We start from the raw sequence: 17,043 nt of genomic DNA on the forward strand, positions 1-17,043 counted from the left end.
AGTTGTCTTATCTTCAGTTTGATGCATAAAGACTAAAAGGAAAGACTGTACACTGAAATGATATTCTTTATTACATAATACTTTTAAAATGGTGTCTGTTACAATTGGTGTGAAGGAAGATTAGTTCTTACTTGCTCCAGGAGCCAACTGATGTTGGCAACGCAGTAAAAGTACGAATGTCAACCTCACTGGTCTCATGAGGGGCTGCCACTCAGTTGAGCAGATAATAGACTTCTTCCTTTCTTCGTATCTTATTGCATTGCAGGTAAGGATTAATCTTATTAGGAAAAAAGACTAGGTCAATGGATCTTTTACGTTTGAGTGAGAATAATCTCTGCTTGCATATATATCCTCCTTTCCCTGAAAGTTCAGAACAAGAAGAGAGCAGCAGAAAGAGCTGTTAACAGATCGAATAACACCTATCAAAGATGCAAGAGCTGTGGTATTCACTTTAGCCAGCAAAGTTCACAGCTAGGGTATGAAAAGGAAATTTGGATGACACTTACCAGTCAACCTTTTTACAAGCTGAACATCTGAAATTCTTTATTTCCAGTAACACTTGGCAGCTGTAGTCTTGGGATGATATACTTCAGTTTTTTGACTCTACTAGTGTGTAGCAACTGGCTGCACTATATCCAGCGACTTGTTTAAAGAAAGTGCTGACAAGACCAAAAATTTCACATTGTGTGACTAGAATCTAGTTGTGTGTCTGGAATGATTCTATTTTGCAGCTTGTACTCTGGGTTTCTTCCAGTCTGATGACCAAATATGATGGAACCTGAATTCTTCAACATGTTTGGATGAGGTTGATTTTTTTCGATAGTTGATTTAGTTTAAAAAAAAAAAAGGAAAAGCACTAGTGGCACAAAATACCTCCCAAGAGGGCTCCAGGTTCTTCCCTGGGGTATCATTTGTTTTATAACAAGATGAAGTAAAGGACTTTCTATAAAGGCAGGGCCTAAAATATCCTATTTTTTAATTTTGTATTTATTGTTATAATTGTATGTTTTCACACTATAAATTTTAAAAGAAAGGATTTAATATATGGAGTAAGTCAAAACTGAGTGGAACAACAACGACCTCCATTGTGAAGGATTAGGGGTTCACTATTGGGAAAACCAAACTGGTTGGTTAGTTGGTTTTTATTGGGTTTGTTTTGGTTTGTGGTTGGGCTTTTTGGGGTTTTTTTGCGGGGTAGTGTGCATTTTTGCTATTTATTCTGAACTCCTGAAGCTTAAGCACAGTAGTTTCCCTTAGTTGTGTACCCTTGTATATAATGGCCATATACAAGGAAACCAAATCGTCCTATACTTGTTTTACTCATCCAACGCTTTCAAAACTGGACTGTTTCAACAAAGTAAGTGAGATTTACCCTTTACTTTGTTTACAATGCACGAGCACCTGATTCTGGTTGCCAACCCAAGACCTAATTCAGAGTATCCAATCTTTCATAAAGTTGGTAGTTTTAGAGTTGTATAGCAAGCCTTCGACTCCCTCCTCCTCCTCAGTTCCCGGCGGAGTTCAGTATCTGTTTATCTGCTGTGCTTGAGGGCTGCATGTCTCACTTCTAAAGGTGACAGTGATCTTGGAATACATTTTTTTTATCTCTCTAATTCTTCAGCATATTTTATATTTACCTCTTAAAAATGCTGGTTTGTATGTGATTTCACGTAAGTAAAAATAGATTACAACAGAATCTCATGGAAAGAAGACATAAAATACACTAAGCAGAGAAAATGTGGAATAATAGCCAACTTGTCTAAACAGTAAGTGTTTTTTCCAATTATTTTAAAAATATTTTTGTAATTTTATCAGTTTGCATATGTTATTCTATTTTTGAGAGCATGCTTTTTTACATCTCCCTCTCTCCTCAAACAATGAAAAGTGGCAATACAAATATAGATTGAGTGAATTCTGTGTTTTTTCCAAATAAGGTTAGATTTTTTCTGGTTGAGATGTTTTGGGATCTCTGCCAAAAGATTTCTACCTCAGCTTGGTGGGTAGTTTTTCTTTCCCTTTCTTTTCAGTCTCCATGAACTGTGGTGCCAGGAATATGAAGTATGTTTTGAAGATATATACAGGCACTGAAATAGTATCTGTTTAAAAGGCAAGCAATCAACTGGCATTTTTACTCCTTGTCTGACATTTACACATGGCTTTGTTGTCTCTCTCTTCAGACTGTCACATCGGATGTGCTGTTCTCTTGTACTCTTTTTGTCTTTTCTGATGCAAGAGTGGTTTATATTCTGTTCTAACAAGCTGTTTGTATAAGTACCCTTTAGTTTTACATGGTCACATGGTAGAAAAATGTTATATATTTGAATTAGTTGTGATTTTTTTTTTAATTAAACTAAATCTTTACCTTTTTTTTGAAGTGAGAAAAATATTCATAACTCCCTTTTTCTGTAGAAGAAGAAAGGGCACATCTACATGTGTGCTGTTGCTGTAGTAGATGGTCAGATCTGGTGCTCACACATACATGTTTACAGACTGTGTCTGCAGGAATGCAGAGATAAGAAGAGAGGTCAGGAGTGCCCTTCTGAAGCCATTTAGCGATCCTTGGGGTTTGTACATTCCCTAGGATGAACATGACAAGCTGTAGTTCTAAGCTGGTTGGGTTATGGCAACATGGTCCTGTGCTTTGCTTTGCAGTGTGGATGCTTGGATTCTGGAGCTGTGAATTCCTGATGGGTCCTCCAGAAGTCAGAGATTGTTATGCTGCACTTCAGACCCCTTGAGACCTCAAAGATGGTCCTCTCCTGAGGGCTTTAAGGAGCCCAAAGCATGAGCAGCTGATGCAACTTTGCAGAAGGGCCCTTCCCCCATTGTTTACGGGACATGCCTCTTGTACATGAGTATGTTTGTAGGTGCCTCCGTTTGGTGTCTGTTGTATAAAGTCTCTTGAACCATGGAAAGAGAGGGATCTGGCTCTGGCTTATTGGGAACCAGGTCAGAAGAGTGTCAGTTCTTCCTTGCTTGGCAAGGAGAGTGCTTTTATTCATTTTATGATGTGTCAGAAAATCTATAAAAAGTCTCAAAAAGAAAATATTAGAGGAATATTCTAGCTCATGTGGGCAAATGGTAGGGAGTTTATTGGATGAGTAGCCCCCAATTTGACTAAAAGCCAGAGAAAAGCCCTGTGAAGAATTAATTGAATTCTTTTTGATGCCGTGGGCTGCAGAGTCTTGGAGCAATTGAGTGCTGAAGATTTTAGCTGTTAAGGCCTGCAATGGTGAAATCTAAAGCCAGATTTTGTTTGGCACCAAACAGTTTTCTCTGGTGGAGTGTCTTTGCAAACCACAGTTGTGCACCTGCAACTCCCCAGAGCACTATACATGTTGTCTGTGGAGGCACAGGGGTGTTGAGTTGCTTCTACAAGCTTGATGGAAAACCTGATGACTTGGCCAGCTCTACTGATAGATGATAGAAATAGAAAACCCCTCATGGGGTAATCAAAGCAGTCATTAATATTTAATGTGGTTCCATTGGAGAATACTTTGATTGACAGCTGTTTCATTAAGTGTTTAGCTTCCCCCCCCCCCCAAACCATTTATTACATTTGGTGCAAAGATTATTTTTGATACAGGAAATCACAATTAAATCTTTACAGGAAAGTGAGGGATGATTTTTTTTCTGGCCTGGGCGTTGTTTCCAGTCAGGGATTGTTTCCAGCAACCGAAGTGTAGCAAGGACCTTTATAGTTGCAATTCCTCTGCTGAAGAGTTTGACCTGCTGCTTCTTTCTCCTCATAAAGGCTCAATTGTTAAGAACCACCATGTCTACCACTGGTTTGGGAAACGTCTTTTGTGTTTCACTGAGCTGATAGGGAGGGAAAACTATTTTATCTGTGCCGAAAGGAAGACCTGCCTGCTGGTATCCTGAGCCTGGAAGCTTCCCTCTCGCCTGTCAAACCTGTCAGCATGTAACATGAGTTGTCAAAATAGGTGATGAATGATCAGTTGGCAGAACACTCTTGCTTGCTTCATATGAAACAGTGTAGTCTGTAAACTTGTCTCCTTCAGTTGCTACTGTGAAACATGTCTGGGCTAAGGCAGTGATGTGCTTCCAGCCTGGTCTGGGAGTGCAGAAATCCTTCTCCTTCCAGGTAGGAAATGCAGCTTCGACAGCTGCCCAGAATAGTACAGGCAATATACCACAGTGCTGTGAAAGGAGGGACAGCAGAGCCTGAAGTCAGAATTTGGCTCCAAAATGGAGTATATGGCAAGACATCATAGAGTGGAGAGGTGAGACTCATGTAGTTCATGTTTTCCATTGCTAGAGCATCTGTGCTTTGCTATAAAGGAAAGCTGATGTCCAAGTGTAAACCAAGGGACAAATTAGCTGAGTTAATCATTAACCTGTAAGATGCAAACAATCAAGATACACGGAGTAAAAGTGAAAATTTAATTTGTGGTACTAACTGTATTTCTGTGCTTGGTTCATCATTAAGTAAGTTTGTGCTGATTTCACTGACAGGATCAGTGCCTGCAAAGCTGCAATAAGCTCTGCTAATGTCTGCACCATTACTGCTCTCAGGGTAAGCTACAACTTTTTTTTTTCCATGTCTTCAAAATATGAACTGCTCCAGCTTCTATTTTTAACTCTCCTAAGTGAAATGAGATTAAACATGAAGCAATAGTCTGCAGCAGTAAGTAATTTTCCCAGAATGATTATAGAAACTTGATAAACACAGTCCTCTTTTATTGTAAGAGAACAGAGAAGGAGAAAAAAAAGTTGACCATGTGGTCTCTTAAGGGAACGACAGGTCATGTCACTAGTTCCGGGACTGTCACTGTGTCTGTCTCTCTTTTCCTGCTTTTACTCTCTCCCTCAATTTTTTTATTTTTTTCATTTATCATCTAGTGTTTTCTGTCCTGTCTGGATTTCTTTCTGTCCTTTATATTCCTTTTTGTCTTTAGCAATGCTGCATTGAATGGCTTTCATTTGCTGAGAGTTCTTATTTCTGAATCCAACTCCTTCAGGAGGACTGAAGAAGAAACCTTTTTGGTGTAGACTGAATAATTTAGACTGCAAAGATTTATATGTTCTCCAGGAAAACAACTCCCTTCTGCTGAAGCATAGTTCAGGGAGCACATTCGTTTTGGAAAAGGTTGAACCTCTCAAACTTGTTTTGGGATATGGCTGCGTGTTTAAGAACTACTGGAAATGTGACATTTCTTTGCCTCCACCTCAAGCAGCAAAATACTCTCTAAAACACAGCAAAGAATTGGACTTCGGGGAGAAAACCGATAGCAAATCCTGGGATTTTGTTTGCTGGAATTCATTAGAGTTCAGGCTAGGGTGGACAATTTACATTTGTATTTTTTATTTTAATGTGTTCGTATTCGTAATCCTGTTTCACTCTTGTAGTTACAAGTATATCTAGTATTAATAGAACATTTCCTTATTTTTTTGGTACCCTGTTTTATCTCTTCCAGTGTGTCCAACGCCTATCTGTGGTCTCTGAGAAGCACTTTCCAGTGCCTTTTGTCTTGTATAACTCTTCCTCTTTCTGTATAAGAGTTTGGAAACTTATTCAGGAAGGAAGGGCGGGTGCTTTTTTTTTTTATTTTTAATGTTTATTGCTTAAAATTTAAGCTTTTAGTAGCTGTTCATAATCTGAGTATGGAGGCATCACATGCATATGATGTGACTGGTGGTATTAGAGAGGTTATTCTGGTTTTATTATTATTATTTATTCTTGGTTTGTAAGTGGTATAAAACCTAGACAGAGTAGGCTTAGGCAGAGTAATCCCAGTGATTCTCAGTTTTCCTTCAGCTAAAGATGTTTTCTGGGATCAGCCTGGGGTGAGGGAGCCACTTTCTGGAGCTCAGCAGAGCAGGTTTCCAGGAAGCGCGATCTGACCGCGGGAGGATGGCTCAGGTTGCAGTTTATCTCGAGGCTGCCTGTTTTAATCAACCTTTCGTCCTCCTTTGTCATCAAATGAGTCTTCACACCACAGAAAAACGACACCTTCTGCAAATAAATTTAGGAAGTGGTGTTTTGATGGAATTATGAGTTCAAACTGGTCATCTCTGGCAGACTAATGGCAGAGGGAAAAAATGTTGTGGTCGCTTCACATACTTTTAGCTGTGTGTTACAGCTCCATAAGAGGCAAGAAATTAATATTGAGACATAGTATGGAACCTGGATAAAAGAAATTTGTGTGACTGCCCATGGATTAGATGAAGACTTAAGGATGAAAATCTTTCTACTTTGATGTAGAAATGCTAAGTGTGTTGTTAAGGTCACTTGTGATTTCTGACTTAGAAATTTGCAGGGGGTGGAGAAGCCTTTAGTTTTTGGGGTTTTTTCCCAAAAGATGGATCGCCACTTTCAAGTGCAGACAAAGCAGGCTGTTGTATCTAATTTTATCTTAATTCCAACTCTCAGGAGAGCTCTTGGACTTTAATAAACAGTGTTTGTGAGGCACAACCTACCAACTCGTTGAAAAGTTCCACTGTCTCCAGAAGTGTGGGAAAGTCCAGTGGACTATTATTCAGGGAACATCTGTGGCAACAGCTCATTTATGACAGGGCTGGATGTCTCAGCAGCCCTTGGGAGAGTCTGGTTAGTACACGCTAACAAAGGAAAACCCAGAAACCACAGGATTCCTCCTGTCTGAAGCCACTATTTTGCATCAGAAAAGGCTGAGCTGACTCTGACAAATAGCAGAGAGTCACCAGGACTCATGGGTGCTGTTATGCCCAAGGATGATGAGAGCTGCTTCTGTTCCTCCTCCAAATGCAGCAGACACCCTCTTGCTTGCCCCAAATCCAGTAAAGATTTTCTTCTAAGGGTGATAAATGAAAAAAAATACATCTTGATGTTAACAAGATTTGGCTTTGTGTGGTCAGGGTGTTTGGCTGAGCGGGGTTCCTTAGCGTGTTCCTCCTGTCTGCAGTTGGTTTCCCCTCTCCCTGCACGTGTTCCTGGGCTTTCAAGGTTACGTTTCTAAAAGCATATGAATGACAAGAATTGTGATACAGGAGAAGCCTCTTACCCCCACCTCCCAATAACCTGAAAAGGCAAATTCAGTAATATGGTACCTGGCACTGAATTGTTTGATTTCCTGAGCTTTGTGCTACAGGCTGGCAATTTTGAGAGTCAGGTGGAGGAAATGCCTACACATGCTGGCATGTCCAGCTCTTGGAGCTCTTCTGTGATGGTTGACAAGTAATGTTTTATTTCTGTGTTCTTTTTTCCCCAGTGAGTTTTAGCAATTCTTGCTTCTCACTAGTATTGCATGCTTGTCAGGCTTTATTTCTCAGAAGAGGTAATGAATTTAAGTCTGTTTTCCTGTTCTGTGTACCAAGGCACATGTCTAGTAGATCTAATTAAGCTAATACAAAACTCTCCTTGTGAAGGAAATAGTATTTGAAGGCATATTTTTGTTGGCTGAATTACATTTGGAGATATAGTGAGTGTGTGTTGAAGGTGAACACAAGGAGAATTCAGTGTGACCAAAACTGTTTCCTCTATTAAAAAGCACCTGCTCAACCTCTGGAAAGAAAGGTTTTGCCAGTTGCTGAGAGTGGGATTTCTGTACTGAAATGGTACATTACTTGTGATTTCCAATAAAAATTGGAACTAGGTCCTATATAACTTTTTTGTCTCAGGGTCATACTTTAACACAGTGTTTCTTGACATGTTGCAGAACTGCATAGGGATGAGACAGTCTATAAATAAAAAGGAGACTGTGATAATATATTGCAAAAGTGCTGAAGAGAGAAGGTGGGAAACAACTGAGGCAGAATCTCCATGTACACGCACTTAGCTCAGAATATAAAGTCTTTATAAGATAATGACCTGTGTCACTGACAGTGCAGTGACTCACAGTACAGCAGTAGATTCTGCACTTAAAGGTCTGTCTGGACTAAGTGATTGGCATCAGTAAGATGTATCCCTCTAGAACCAACTCTGCCTGTGATTCAGCTGTAGGAGCAGATGGATGAAACAGGTCTCAACACCTTTAAGTTCTGAGAATTTTCCAGTTGTGATGCTAAACTGTGCACGTGTTTTTTACTGCTAGCAGTGAAATGATCTTTACCGTGGCAGTGGGAGCTGGACAACAACTGGTCATTGTCCTGGTAGTGATAAATGCTCCTCTCAAGCTCCTAGGGTTTGATAGCATGAGAGGGAGATTTATAATCAGATATATTTTATCTGTCTCTAGTTACAAGCACAGAAGAACCACTTGTGTTCGAACTTTAAATTAATCCTTAGAAATATCAATAAGATGATATAGTAAATGAGCGTTGTTAAAAGTAATGGAAAGAACTGTTTGTAATGCTATGCAGAGTATGACTGAAAATACAGTTTTTTACCAAGTTAAGTTAAAACATTTCCTCCAACTTAAAAAAGCTCTGAGCTGTGGCCCTTCATATGAGCAATGAAATGAATTATATAAGTGTTCATGCAATAAAGATCAGCAAAGACTTTAATTGTTCTCTCATTCTTTGTCCACAGTGAAATGTTTCCAAGTTAAGATGAAAAAGAATACTAAAATGAGTTGCTGTTCTTATGTGACTTGAAAACCATTATAGCTGGTGGGTTTTTGATTTTTTTGTACCCGCTTCCAGTTAATTTTTCCTAAAGGGTTTCTTAAGTAGTAGTCAAGAAGAACTTGGCTTCCAAGTTCCAAGAAGAGAAAGATTCTAGCCTGAATGATGGACTACAAGAACATATTATTTAAAGTATTCATTATCTGATAAATATTCCCCCAAAATACAGTATGCGTATTATCTTTTGATTTCTTAGTTGTGTACAGCAAGTTTCTTATGTGTGTACAGTGTAAATAAATCTATGCTGTGTGGACGTGTACAAAAGGGAGAGTTGTAAGTGATTGCTAATTATCTTACGTGGTTTCCTTCCTCTGTTTTATGTGGCTATTTTGGTAGCAAACTGTATCAGGGTACTTATAATACATAAAGATACAGGAGTTTTAAATTTAGCTCACACCAGATTTTAACTGCTTGTCAATCTGTTGATGATCTTTACCAAACAGCCAGGTTGAACTGCCCTGGATAAGCCTCAGTAATATTGTTTTGTCTTTCTTATGCTTAAAACTGCAAGTTTGGTCATCTTTCGGATACACTTCAGATTTGGATTTATATCATGTGTCAAGCACAATAGGGTTTGTGTGTCTGTGGTTTTTTTATCAGCTTAGCAGAGCACTGCCAGGAATCTTGCTACCTCTTGCAAAAAGAGTTGTTGTGAAGAGGGTGAGGTAAAAAAAAAAAAATCCAAACCAATTACAAATGTGAAATATTTAAAGGTTATAAAATCAAGTCTAGGAAAGGGTTACTTGGTATGACCATGAGTCTGCGTTAGGTTCATATTTAATGCAGGTGAGCCATTTCTCCATGGCACCCCTGCTTTGTTCAGTGCAGAGGACACAGTTTATGTTCTTGGTTTCTGCACAGGAACAAAACAGAAGGCAATTTTCTGCACAGCTGAACTGAGAAGAAAGTCTGCATCTCAACTTAATCTTGTCAGGGCTTACATAAGGTGCTGGGCTCTGTGCTTGTTGATTCACCTCCACTCCTCCCCCCACCGTTCACCTAAATGAACACGAAAGATGTACCCAAGCAGCAGTTGGTGTCACACAACACGCAAACAGATCCTCACACAGATGTAGTGATGTGAAAAGTGTTAAAGCAGAAATATTCCACACTGCTGTTCATGGACAGTCCTGTTCCTGTAAGGTATGGATGTAGGAAAGGATTTTAAGTCTAAATAGCTTTTCTTTTGAAAATGAAGTGCTTTTTTCATTTACGGCGTAATTAGTACAGGATAATTACCTCTTAGGTTAAATATTTTCAGTATAAAGTAAATGGTATGTACCAATATGTCAAGTGCCCTTTAGAAAAGACAGAACAGTGCACAAGGCACCTCAAATTTTACAATAAAATCATAGGTGTTCCTATGAAGCTGAAACCTTAATACAGCTGAGGGTTTACTTCTAGTGTTGCTTTCCATTTCTTTTCTCAGTCACGTACCAGATGGCAGCTAATCTATTGAGACAGCAAGGCAAGGCAACTCATCCCTTTTAAAAAAAACACTACAACTGCTTCAGTTTTTGGATAAGCACTGCCCAGGCTTTGCAGACAAGCCGTGTGAGAGTACACGGTGTGTCAGGCCAAAAGCCACACCATGTCACCCCCTCGGCTCATGAGGAGGAGATCGTTGCTTCCCTAAACTCACAGAGGAGAATTCAGCAGCAGCAAATACCATGTCAAGGAAGATTAAATCAAGGCAAATCCCAAGGATTGGCCGCACTTCACCTTGCTGTGCTCTGTATCAGCAGGTGCTGGGAGGTGATGTGTTCATTTTGGATAAGCTGCCTCCATTTTGTCCAAAAATTAAGCAAAAGGCTCTACTTGAAACTACGATGGGGAAACTTAACCACAGTTTCCTCTCTCCACCTCCTGTACTACCCTCCCTTCGTGGCCATATATAGCAACCGTTGCCACTTAGGCAATGCAAATATAAGGCTGTGGGAGTATCAGGAAAAATAGATAGAAAAACTGGATATCTATATAAAAAGGGCGTTTAGGAATAATAATAATAATTCTGTTGCTGCACAGCGGGGAAAGTAAAAGACCCCATCCACTCCATTGCAAAACACAAGTGTTTATCCTAACAAACACTCCAGACAACACTCCAGAAGATGCTGTAGTTACTCTTTTTGGCCTTATAGATAGAGTAATATAGATGAAAAAATGCAGTTTTGCTTTTTTCTGTGCACATGGACTCTCCCTTGAAAGACTCATGCTGCTGGTGCTGCAGACCCTGCTTTACTGGTGCAGCATGGTTATGCCTAGGGCACAGTGAGGAAAGGGCAGGTAGACAGTGAGAAGCCTCCTTGTTATCCTGTACCAGGACTGCATTCCCAAAGGCTCTCCCAGTTCCCTCATGTCTGTTACTGACGCACTACCCTCCAGCTGTTTTGGGGCAGGAATCTGGGATAAGTAGTAGAACACTTGCAAATTGAGTTTTAATGAAAATTGTCGGGTTATTTGCATAACCCAGATTTGTTTGTACTACCCCTTTGAGATCCAATGTTTCTCAGCACCTAAAGATCTGACCTTTTGGTAGACAATTCAGGAGTGTTTTTGAGCAAGCTTTTCCCTTTTGCTCCTTTTGTTCTCCCTACAGTCAATTGCTTCAGCGGACATGGATTTGAATCAGCTGGAAGCTTTCCTCACTGCCCAAACCAAAAAACAAGGTGGCATCACGTCAGATCAAGCTGCAGTCATTGCAAAATTTTGGAGGAATCACCGAACTAGTATCCATGAGAGCCTGATCAATCAGAGCCGCTGGGATAATGTCTTGAAAAACATGAACTGGCGAGTGGATCTGAAGTCCCAGTTGAGACACATCGATCAGATAAACACTCCTGTTGCAATAGTGGAAATGGAAGTGGGAAAAAATGGGCAGGTAAGCTTTCTTTTGCAAAATATATAAACCTGATGTAACTATGTAAGTGCTGAGACATTTTACCTGTTGATGAATTCACTGCACCCAAATCAAGTCAGTTTATTTTTCACCACTGGGCCTTTAGTGTAACTTGAAATTCTGGTCCATCTCTGGATACAAAGAAACATTCTGGGAGGAGAATGCAATTTTTCCTTTTTCATATGTCTTCATACATGTATTGACAGCACTCTTTACATTGTTTGAAAAATCGGAGGATGTAGATATCAAACGTTATCTTGTAATTCTGTTTGTATTCCATGTACTGTGAAGTCAATTAGTCTTTTTTTTTTTATCAAACACTAAAATTAGGTAGTTTCAGTGCAGTGTAGAAACTGGAAAAGTAAAGTTAACAAATTATGAAGATCAAACATCCCTTACATTTTAGAACAAATGAGGGGAAAGACTCGTTTTTATTTTACATAACACCTATTTTTATGTTAGAAGTACATCTTTATTACCTGTCACGTTATGCAATCTGGCCTTATCTGTCTGAAAGATATCTCTCTCTATATATAGATCTGTCAGTGCTGAACACTGCATATCTTTTTTAATCTTCATAGTTTATTTGAATGTACAGCTAAAGGCACGGCTTCCCATCTTCAGTTTTGCTGTCATTTTCTAACAGGAAATGTGTTTCAATTTGGTATCTTTTCCCTCTGCAATGTGTTACTAAATTTTAAAACCTCATTTCTTAGCAGTAGCTACTGCAAATCACATCATGAGCTAATTTAGGTGCTTTCGTGTTGGTAGTTAACATTTAGCAAGTTTCCTTGATATACTAATATTTGAGTAGCTTATAGCAAGAGTCCCTGAATTAGGAATACCTCAGTACATGCACACACCTGGGATATACCCGTGCATACTGAATGATTGAATTGAAACTGCCTGGCTAGACCAAGAGCAGAATAATATACAATAAAATACAAGTAAACTGGGATCCTACAGAGAATGTATATGTTGTTGTAGTGATTCTGTTAGTTCACTTTTCTTCACAGTCTCTGAAAGCTTATCCTTCCTGAGTGCAGACCCTCTGCCTTCCACTCGTGGATCTCTGCAGTGACCAATACAATAGTGGTGTGTGGCTTTAGGTTTTTTCCTAACCTCAAAGAAGTGGAGTTTTCTGCTCAGAATCTTGAGACTGGAAACATTTACATTCTATTAGCAGCAAATGGAGAAAGTTGTTCCAAAAAAAGGTTACAGGGAGTCCATTATAATGAGTACATTGAGTACATTAGTGAGGAAATGGGAAAAATACCTATGCTCTTTAAAAAACGCATCTTCAACTCAGAATCGCTGTTGCATTTCATGAGGGAATTATGTTGTCAGTGACTCTTGGTTTGAAATTGGTTTTTCCCCCAGTAATGGATTGTTATGGTAAGATCAGTGAGTGAGTCCATTTATATTTCCTTCACCCTGTGCAGCGAGAGTGAGGGAATGTGAACATGGAGGAAGAATGCACATTTCTGACGTACTGTAATTTCTCTTTACTGAAGAGCCCCACAACAGAATCAAAATGAATTATTTTGGCAATGCGGCTTAATATTTCGAAGGGAAGTGGTTGTGTGAATGCATGTTTTGAACTGCCATCAAACACAACTTTTGCCTCCTTTGCTGAAGACAGCAGTGAGCTGTCACCAAGTCTGACACTTGGTGCAAATTAAATAATTTAAATAATTAAATAATCATGGAGCGATTAGAATTGTCACCACTTGAGTAAGAATCTGTTTTTATTTTAAGGAGCTGTGGTTTCACATAGTCTTTAACTTTGGATTTAGTAGGTTCTTTTCTGTAGAGCTTTTGGTTGAGGCAGTCTGCACCAGGCTACATGCTCATGTGATGGCATGAGTTTTGGAAACCCCATATGTGTTTGGGGACTTCGTAGAAAGATGGTTGCAGAGATTACTTTTGGAGGTTGAACAAGTTGTTGTTGCATGCTGGATCCAACCTACAAACTTGAAACTGTCTTGTCTTTATAAACGTATTTTTACTTTATTGGTAGCACATTTGTCTGTTCTAAAGTTCAAGTTTTGTAGCACATCAAATACACATGAAGTGGTACCTTTCTGCAACTTAACAGAGAATATGTTTTCTAAAATGTCAGTTATAGATGGAATTTGGTGAATAGCGAAGTTGTAGCTTCACAGAAGAAAGCTGACTGATGATTCAGGAGTAAATTATTCACAACAGACTTTTCATTTGGACACTTGATAACAGGGGAGTATACAAATGCACTGATATGTAATGAATTGACCTTAATATTTTATGTTTCCACAGAAGCAAAAAAATACTCTGTAGAAAATGTACCTTTCCAGAAGTCACTCTGATTCTTCTGAATGTCTCTGGATTGCATTTAGATCTCTGCCCAGCAGAAGATTGCATTTAGATCTCTGCCCAGGCTGTTTTTTGGTGGGGCATCTGCTCCTTCTGCTTCAATAAGTAACCTTGCTTCCTGCTTGCCACCTCTGAGTCTTAACCAGTTGGTTCTTTCCTGGTGGAAAGGCTCTCATTATGTGTGAGACCTAATATGGTTAGAAATGGGGAATTGAGAGTGACTGGTTCATCATAAATGCCTGTAAACTGAGTTTACATGAATTTTGTTGAAGTTCGTAAATGTTTTCTGACCAGAGAGAGTTATTTCTGAGTTTGAGAATCCATCACAACTTGCATTAATTCTTACTAGCCAGGGCATTACTGATAATAGGAAAAAATGAACCCTTTCCCCAAAGTGCTGTTAAAAACATTGTAATGAGAAACATTTGATAACGCCGTGCTCCGAACTTTGAAAAATTTGGTTCAGGGTCTGCAACTTGCAGTTTGAGCTTTTCTTCAGTAAAGCTTTTACAGCAACATTTAAAGTTTCCTTTATGCTGAAGCTGTGGTCTTTATACATCCTGGCTAAAGGCAGATGAACATGCTAGCCATGAAGTGCTCTGCTTTGAAACCCCGTTTTCTTTAACAATATGACTAAAAATAAAATCCTAAAGCAGTTGCACTTTAGCCTGCGTTTGCCTTCATCTCATGATATTCGGTGCTCATCACTGCCAGCCCATTCTTTGCTTTTGAACAGCCCATCTTTTCTTTGGCACAGTGGTTTTATCCTCCTGTACCTCTACAACTTGCTGGCTTTCTCTTGAGACATCAGTAGCTACCTGCCCCCTTCTTTATGTCGTGTTTAATCTTGTTCTCCCTCTCTGAGCATTGCTGGAAAGCTCTTTTGGCGTGAAATTTCTACTGGACATCAATCTGCCAGGAGGGATGGCGGAGTGAGCTGGAGCATCATCCTTCTCCTGCCCTTCCCGCCCCTCTGCACCAGTGCTGCTCCATATGGTGAGCAGCTGCTGTGCAGTGTTGGCTTACCTGCAGATTTCAATCACAGATTTATAGCTGACCTTGCCATTAATAGAAAATTAATGCACTGCTTTTGCACTGTGGCTTGGCATTAAGATTCTATTTAAACTTGTTTTATGGACTTTGCCACGTTACTTTCCTCCTGAGATGTGCCCCTCCCTCGGGGATGTGTTCTTCCCCAAAGTGTTGTGGGCTGATTTGCCAGTAAGTTTTACTTCCTTGCAGCATTACATATTTTGCAGTTTAATATCTGAGACTCATCAGATGTTACAGATTAGCCTGAGAATTTGTTCTTGGCTTTTTTGCTTTTTTTAACAGAGTGGGTATTTTCCATGTGTTTCTCTTCAGTGTTTTAAGATACCGGTAATCCACGCAATATCACTTCTGTTGGAATTTTGTTGGATGTTAAAGCATATTCTGTGAGAAAAGAGCATTTTCTGCCCTGCTTTAACAGGAATTTGGGATTCCACCACAGGATTCTTCCCAGAAAGACCTGAGGATATCACACCAGGATTATGAGTCAGAGGGGTTTTCCCCAAAACATTGTGTATCTCTTCTCTTTGTTTTTTGAAAAACATCTGCCTGACAAAGGTGTCACAACAATTAGTTAAGAATATACAGTAGGTAAATACCACTATATAGCAAATAACAAAAGCTACATATAAATTAAGAAATTAGGATTATTTCTTTCAAATTTAGGGACAGCCTTTCATTCCATTGTGTTTTTCTGGTCTGAAATGACCAGAGATATGTATCTTCATATAAAACATATAAAACAAATATCTTTCTTTAAAGGACATTAATAACAGACTTTTGATATATTGAAAATCTAACATGTAGTTCTGACTATATTTTGATTGTCGCTTTAAACTCTCCACAGTGAGATAAAATACTTTTTGATGAAAGGACTTGTTCGATGAAGTGCACCTTTGCCAGTGAAACAACATCCCTGGTGCTGAAAAAATAGGAACTGTCAGCTGGCAGTTTACCTTAGGTATATCACACCTGATCTCTACTAATGGCTGGGTCCAGACCTTGGCAATTCAGAGAAAATAATAATAATTCAGGTAATAATACTATTAATTCAGGTGTGGAAAAGGTTCATGAGGAATATAGACAATTGTCACGTGCTATATGTAGGAGGTAAAGTGCTACCAGGGTTTTGAAGGTCTGGAGCTTGAAATTCCATCAAGTTTTGGTTTGTATGACTATGAAGATTTAATTCTTTTTATGTTCTGGGAAGGAGTGAAGTAGGTCTGAAAGTAAACTTCTGGAAGATCAAAATTTTTTCCCCACTCATTAATTATGCCTGTTCTACACAAATTCAGGTTGAAATTTCTGTCATCTGCACTATAAACAAATTATGTTTGTTTACAGCATTCACACATGTTGACAAATATTAAAACTGAACATGCTTCCACAATGTAATAAAAAACCCTTAGAATTTATCTTCTAAAAATCTCATTACCTTGCTGGGATTGCAGACTGAGGATCTGGTTTCCCCTGGCTACAGTTATCCTCAGCAATAGCTGTCACCGCTGAGGAAAGGTCAGATCTAGAGAACATTATGAGTAAACTCATGCCATGGGGAGGAAGGATTATGGCTGCACTTGCTTTTGCCTCCGTGTTACTCCAGGTCAGGCTGCTACAGACATACTGCTGAAAGTGACCTCAGATAATGGTCCTCCAATCTTTTTTGTGTTTGAAAAGACAGACCACTTCTTGTAGGATATCAGCAAAGCGATGCCTAAGGAGATGAAAAGGTACCCGAACCAAAATAACATCAGCCTGTCCTGCGAAAGAGAAACAACCACCAAACCAATTTTTGTTTCCAGCCATAATCCATCATAATCTTTGTAGTTATTAACGTTATCAGAAATATTGTTCCGGTCAAAAACGGGAAAGCACGGGCGTTTAGGAGCCAAATTAATCAACTTAACTTCGACGGGCTTAATATTTCTGTGTGATTAAAATTATAGAACACAGTAAGTAGAAGTTATTGGAAAAAAAATCACCTTTGTGGCCAAGCCGAATATAATCACTTGAGCTTTTGTTCACCTTGGAAATTTGTGAGCTGGAGGGAACAGTTACATAAGGCAGTACAGTGCAAAAGCAAATAAAAAATGGAGAGGGCAGCAGGTCACTCGGTACAGAGGAAACTGGAACACAGTTGACTGACTTAACTCAGTTATTTACTTAATCCTGTGCATAGT

At 39.2% G+C, this 17,043-nt stretch overlaps 1 protein-coding gene across 4 annotated transcripts in view; it reads left to right on the forward strand.

Moving 5' to 3' along the window:
- COMMD1 (copper metabolism domain containing 1) overlaps positions 1 to 17,043 on the forward strand; it is a 67,241-nt gene that overhangs the window by 6,754 nt on the left and 43,444 nt on the right. For 3 of the 4 annotated variants that reach the window (XM_027902572.1, XM_027902574.1, XM_027902573.1), the window contains exon 2: positions 11,162 to 11,443. In XM_027902572.1, the coding sequence (XP_027758373.1) occupies positions 11,162 to 11,443 (282 nt within the window). Of the gene's footprint in view, positions 1 to 11,161; positions 11,444 to 15,710; positions 15,848 to 17,043 lie in introns of those variants that run through there. The other variant, XM_027902575.1, reaches the window with a different exon arrangement.

The sequence above is a fragment of the Empidonax traillii genome, unplaced genomic scaffold (genome assembly GCF_003031625.1).
Source record: "Empidonax traillii isolate 1590-97213 ecotype Southwest subspecies unplaced genomic scaffold, ASM303162v1 scaffold889:size374758, whole genome shotgun sequence".
NCBI lineage: Eukaryota > Metazoa > Chordata > Aves > Passeriformes > Tyrannidae > Empidonax > Empidonax traillii.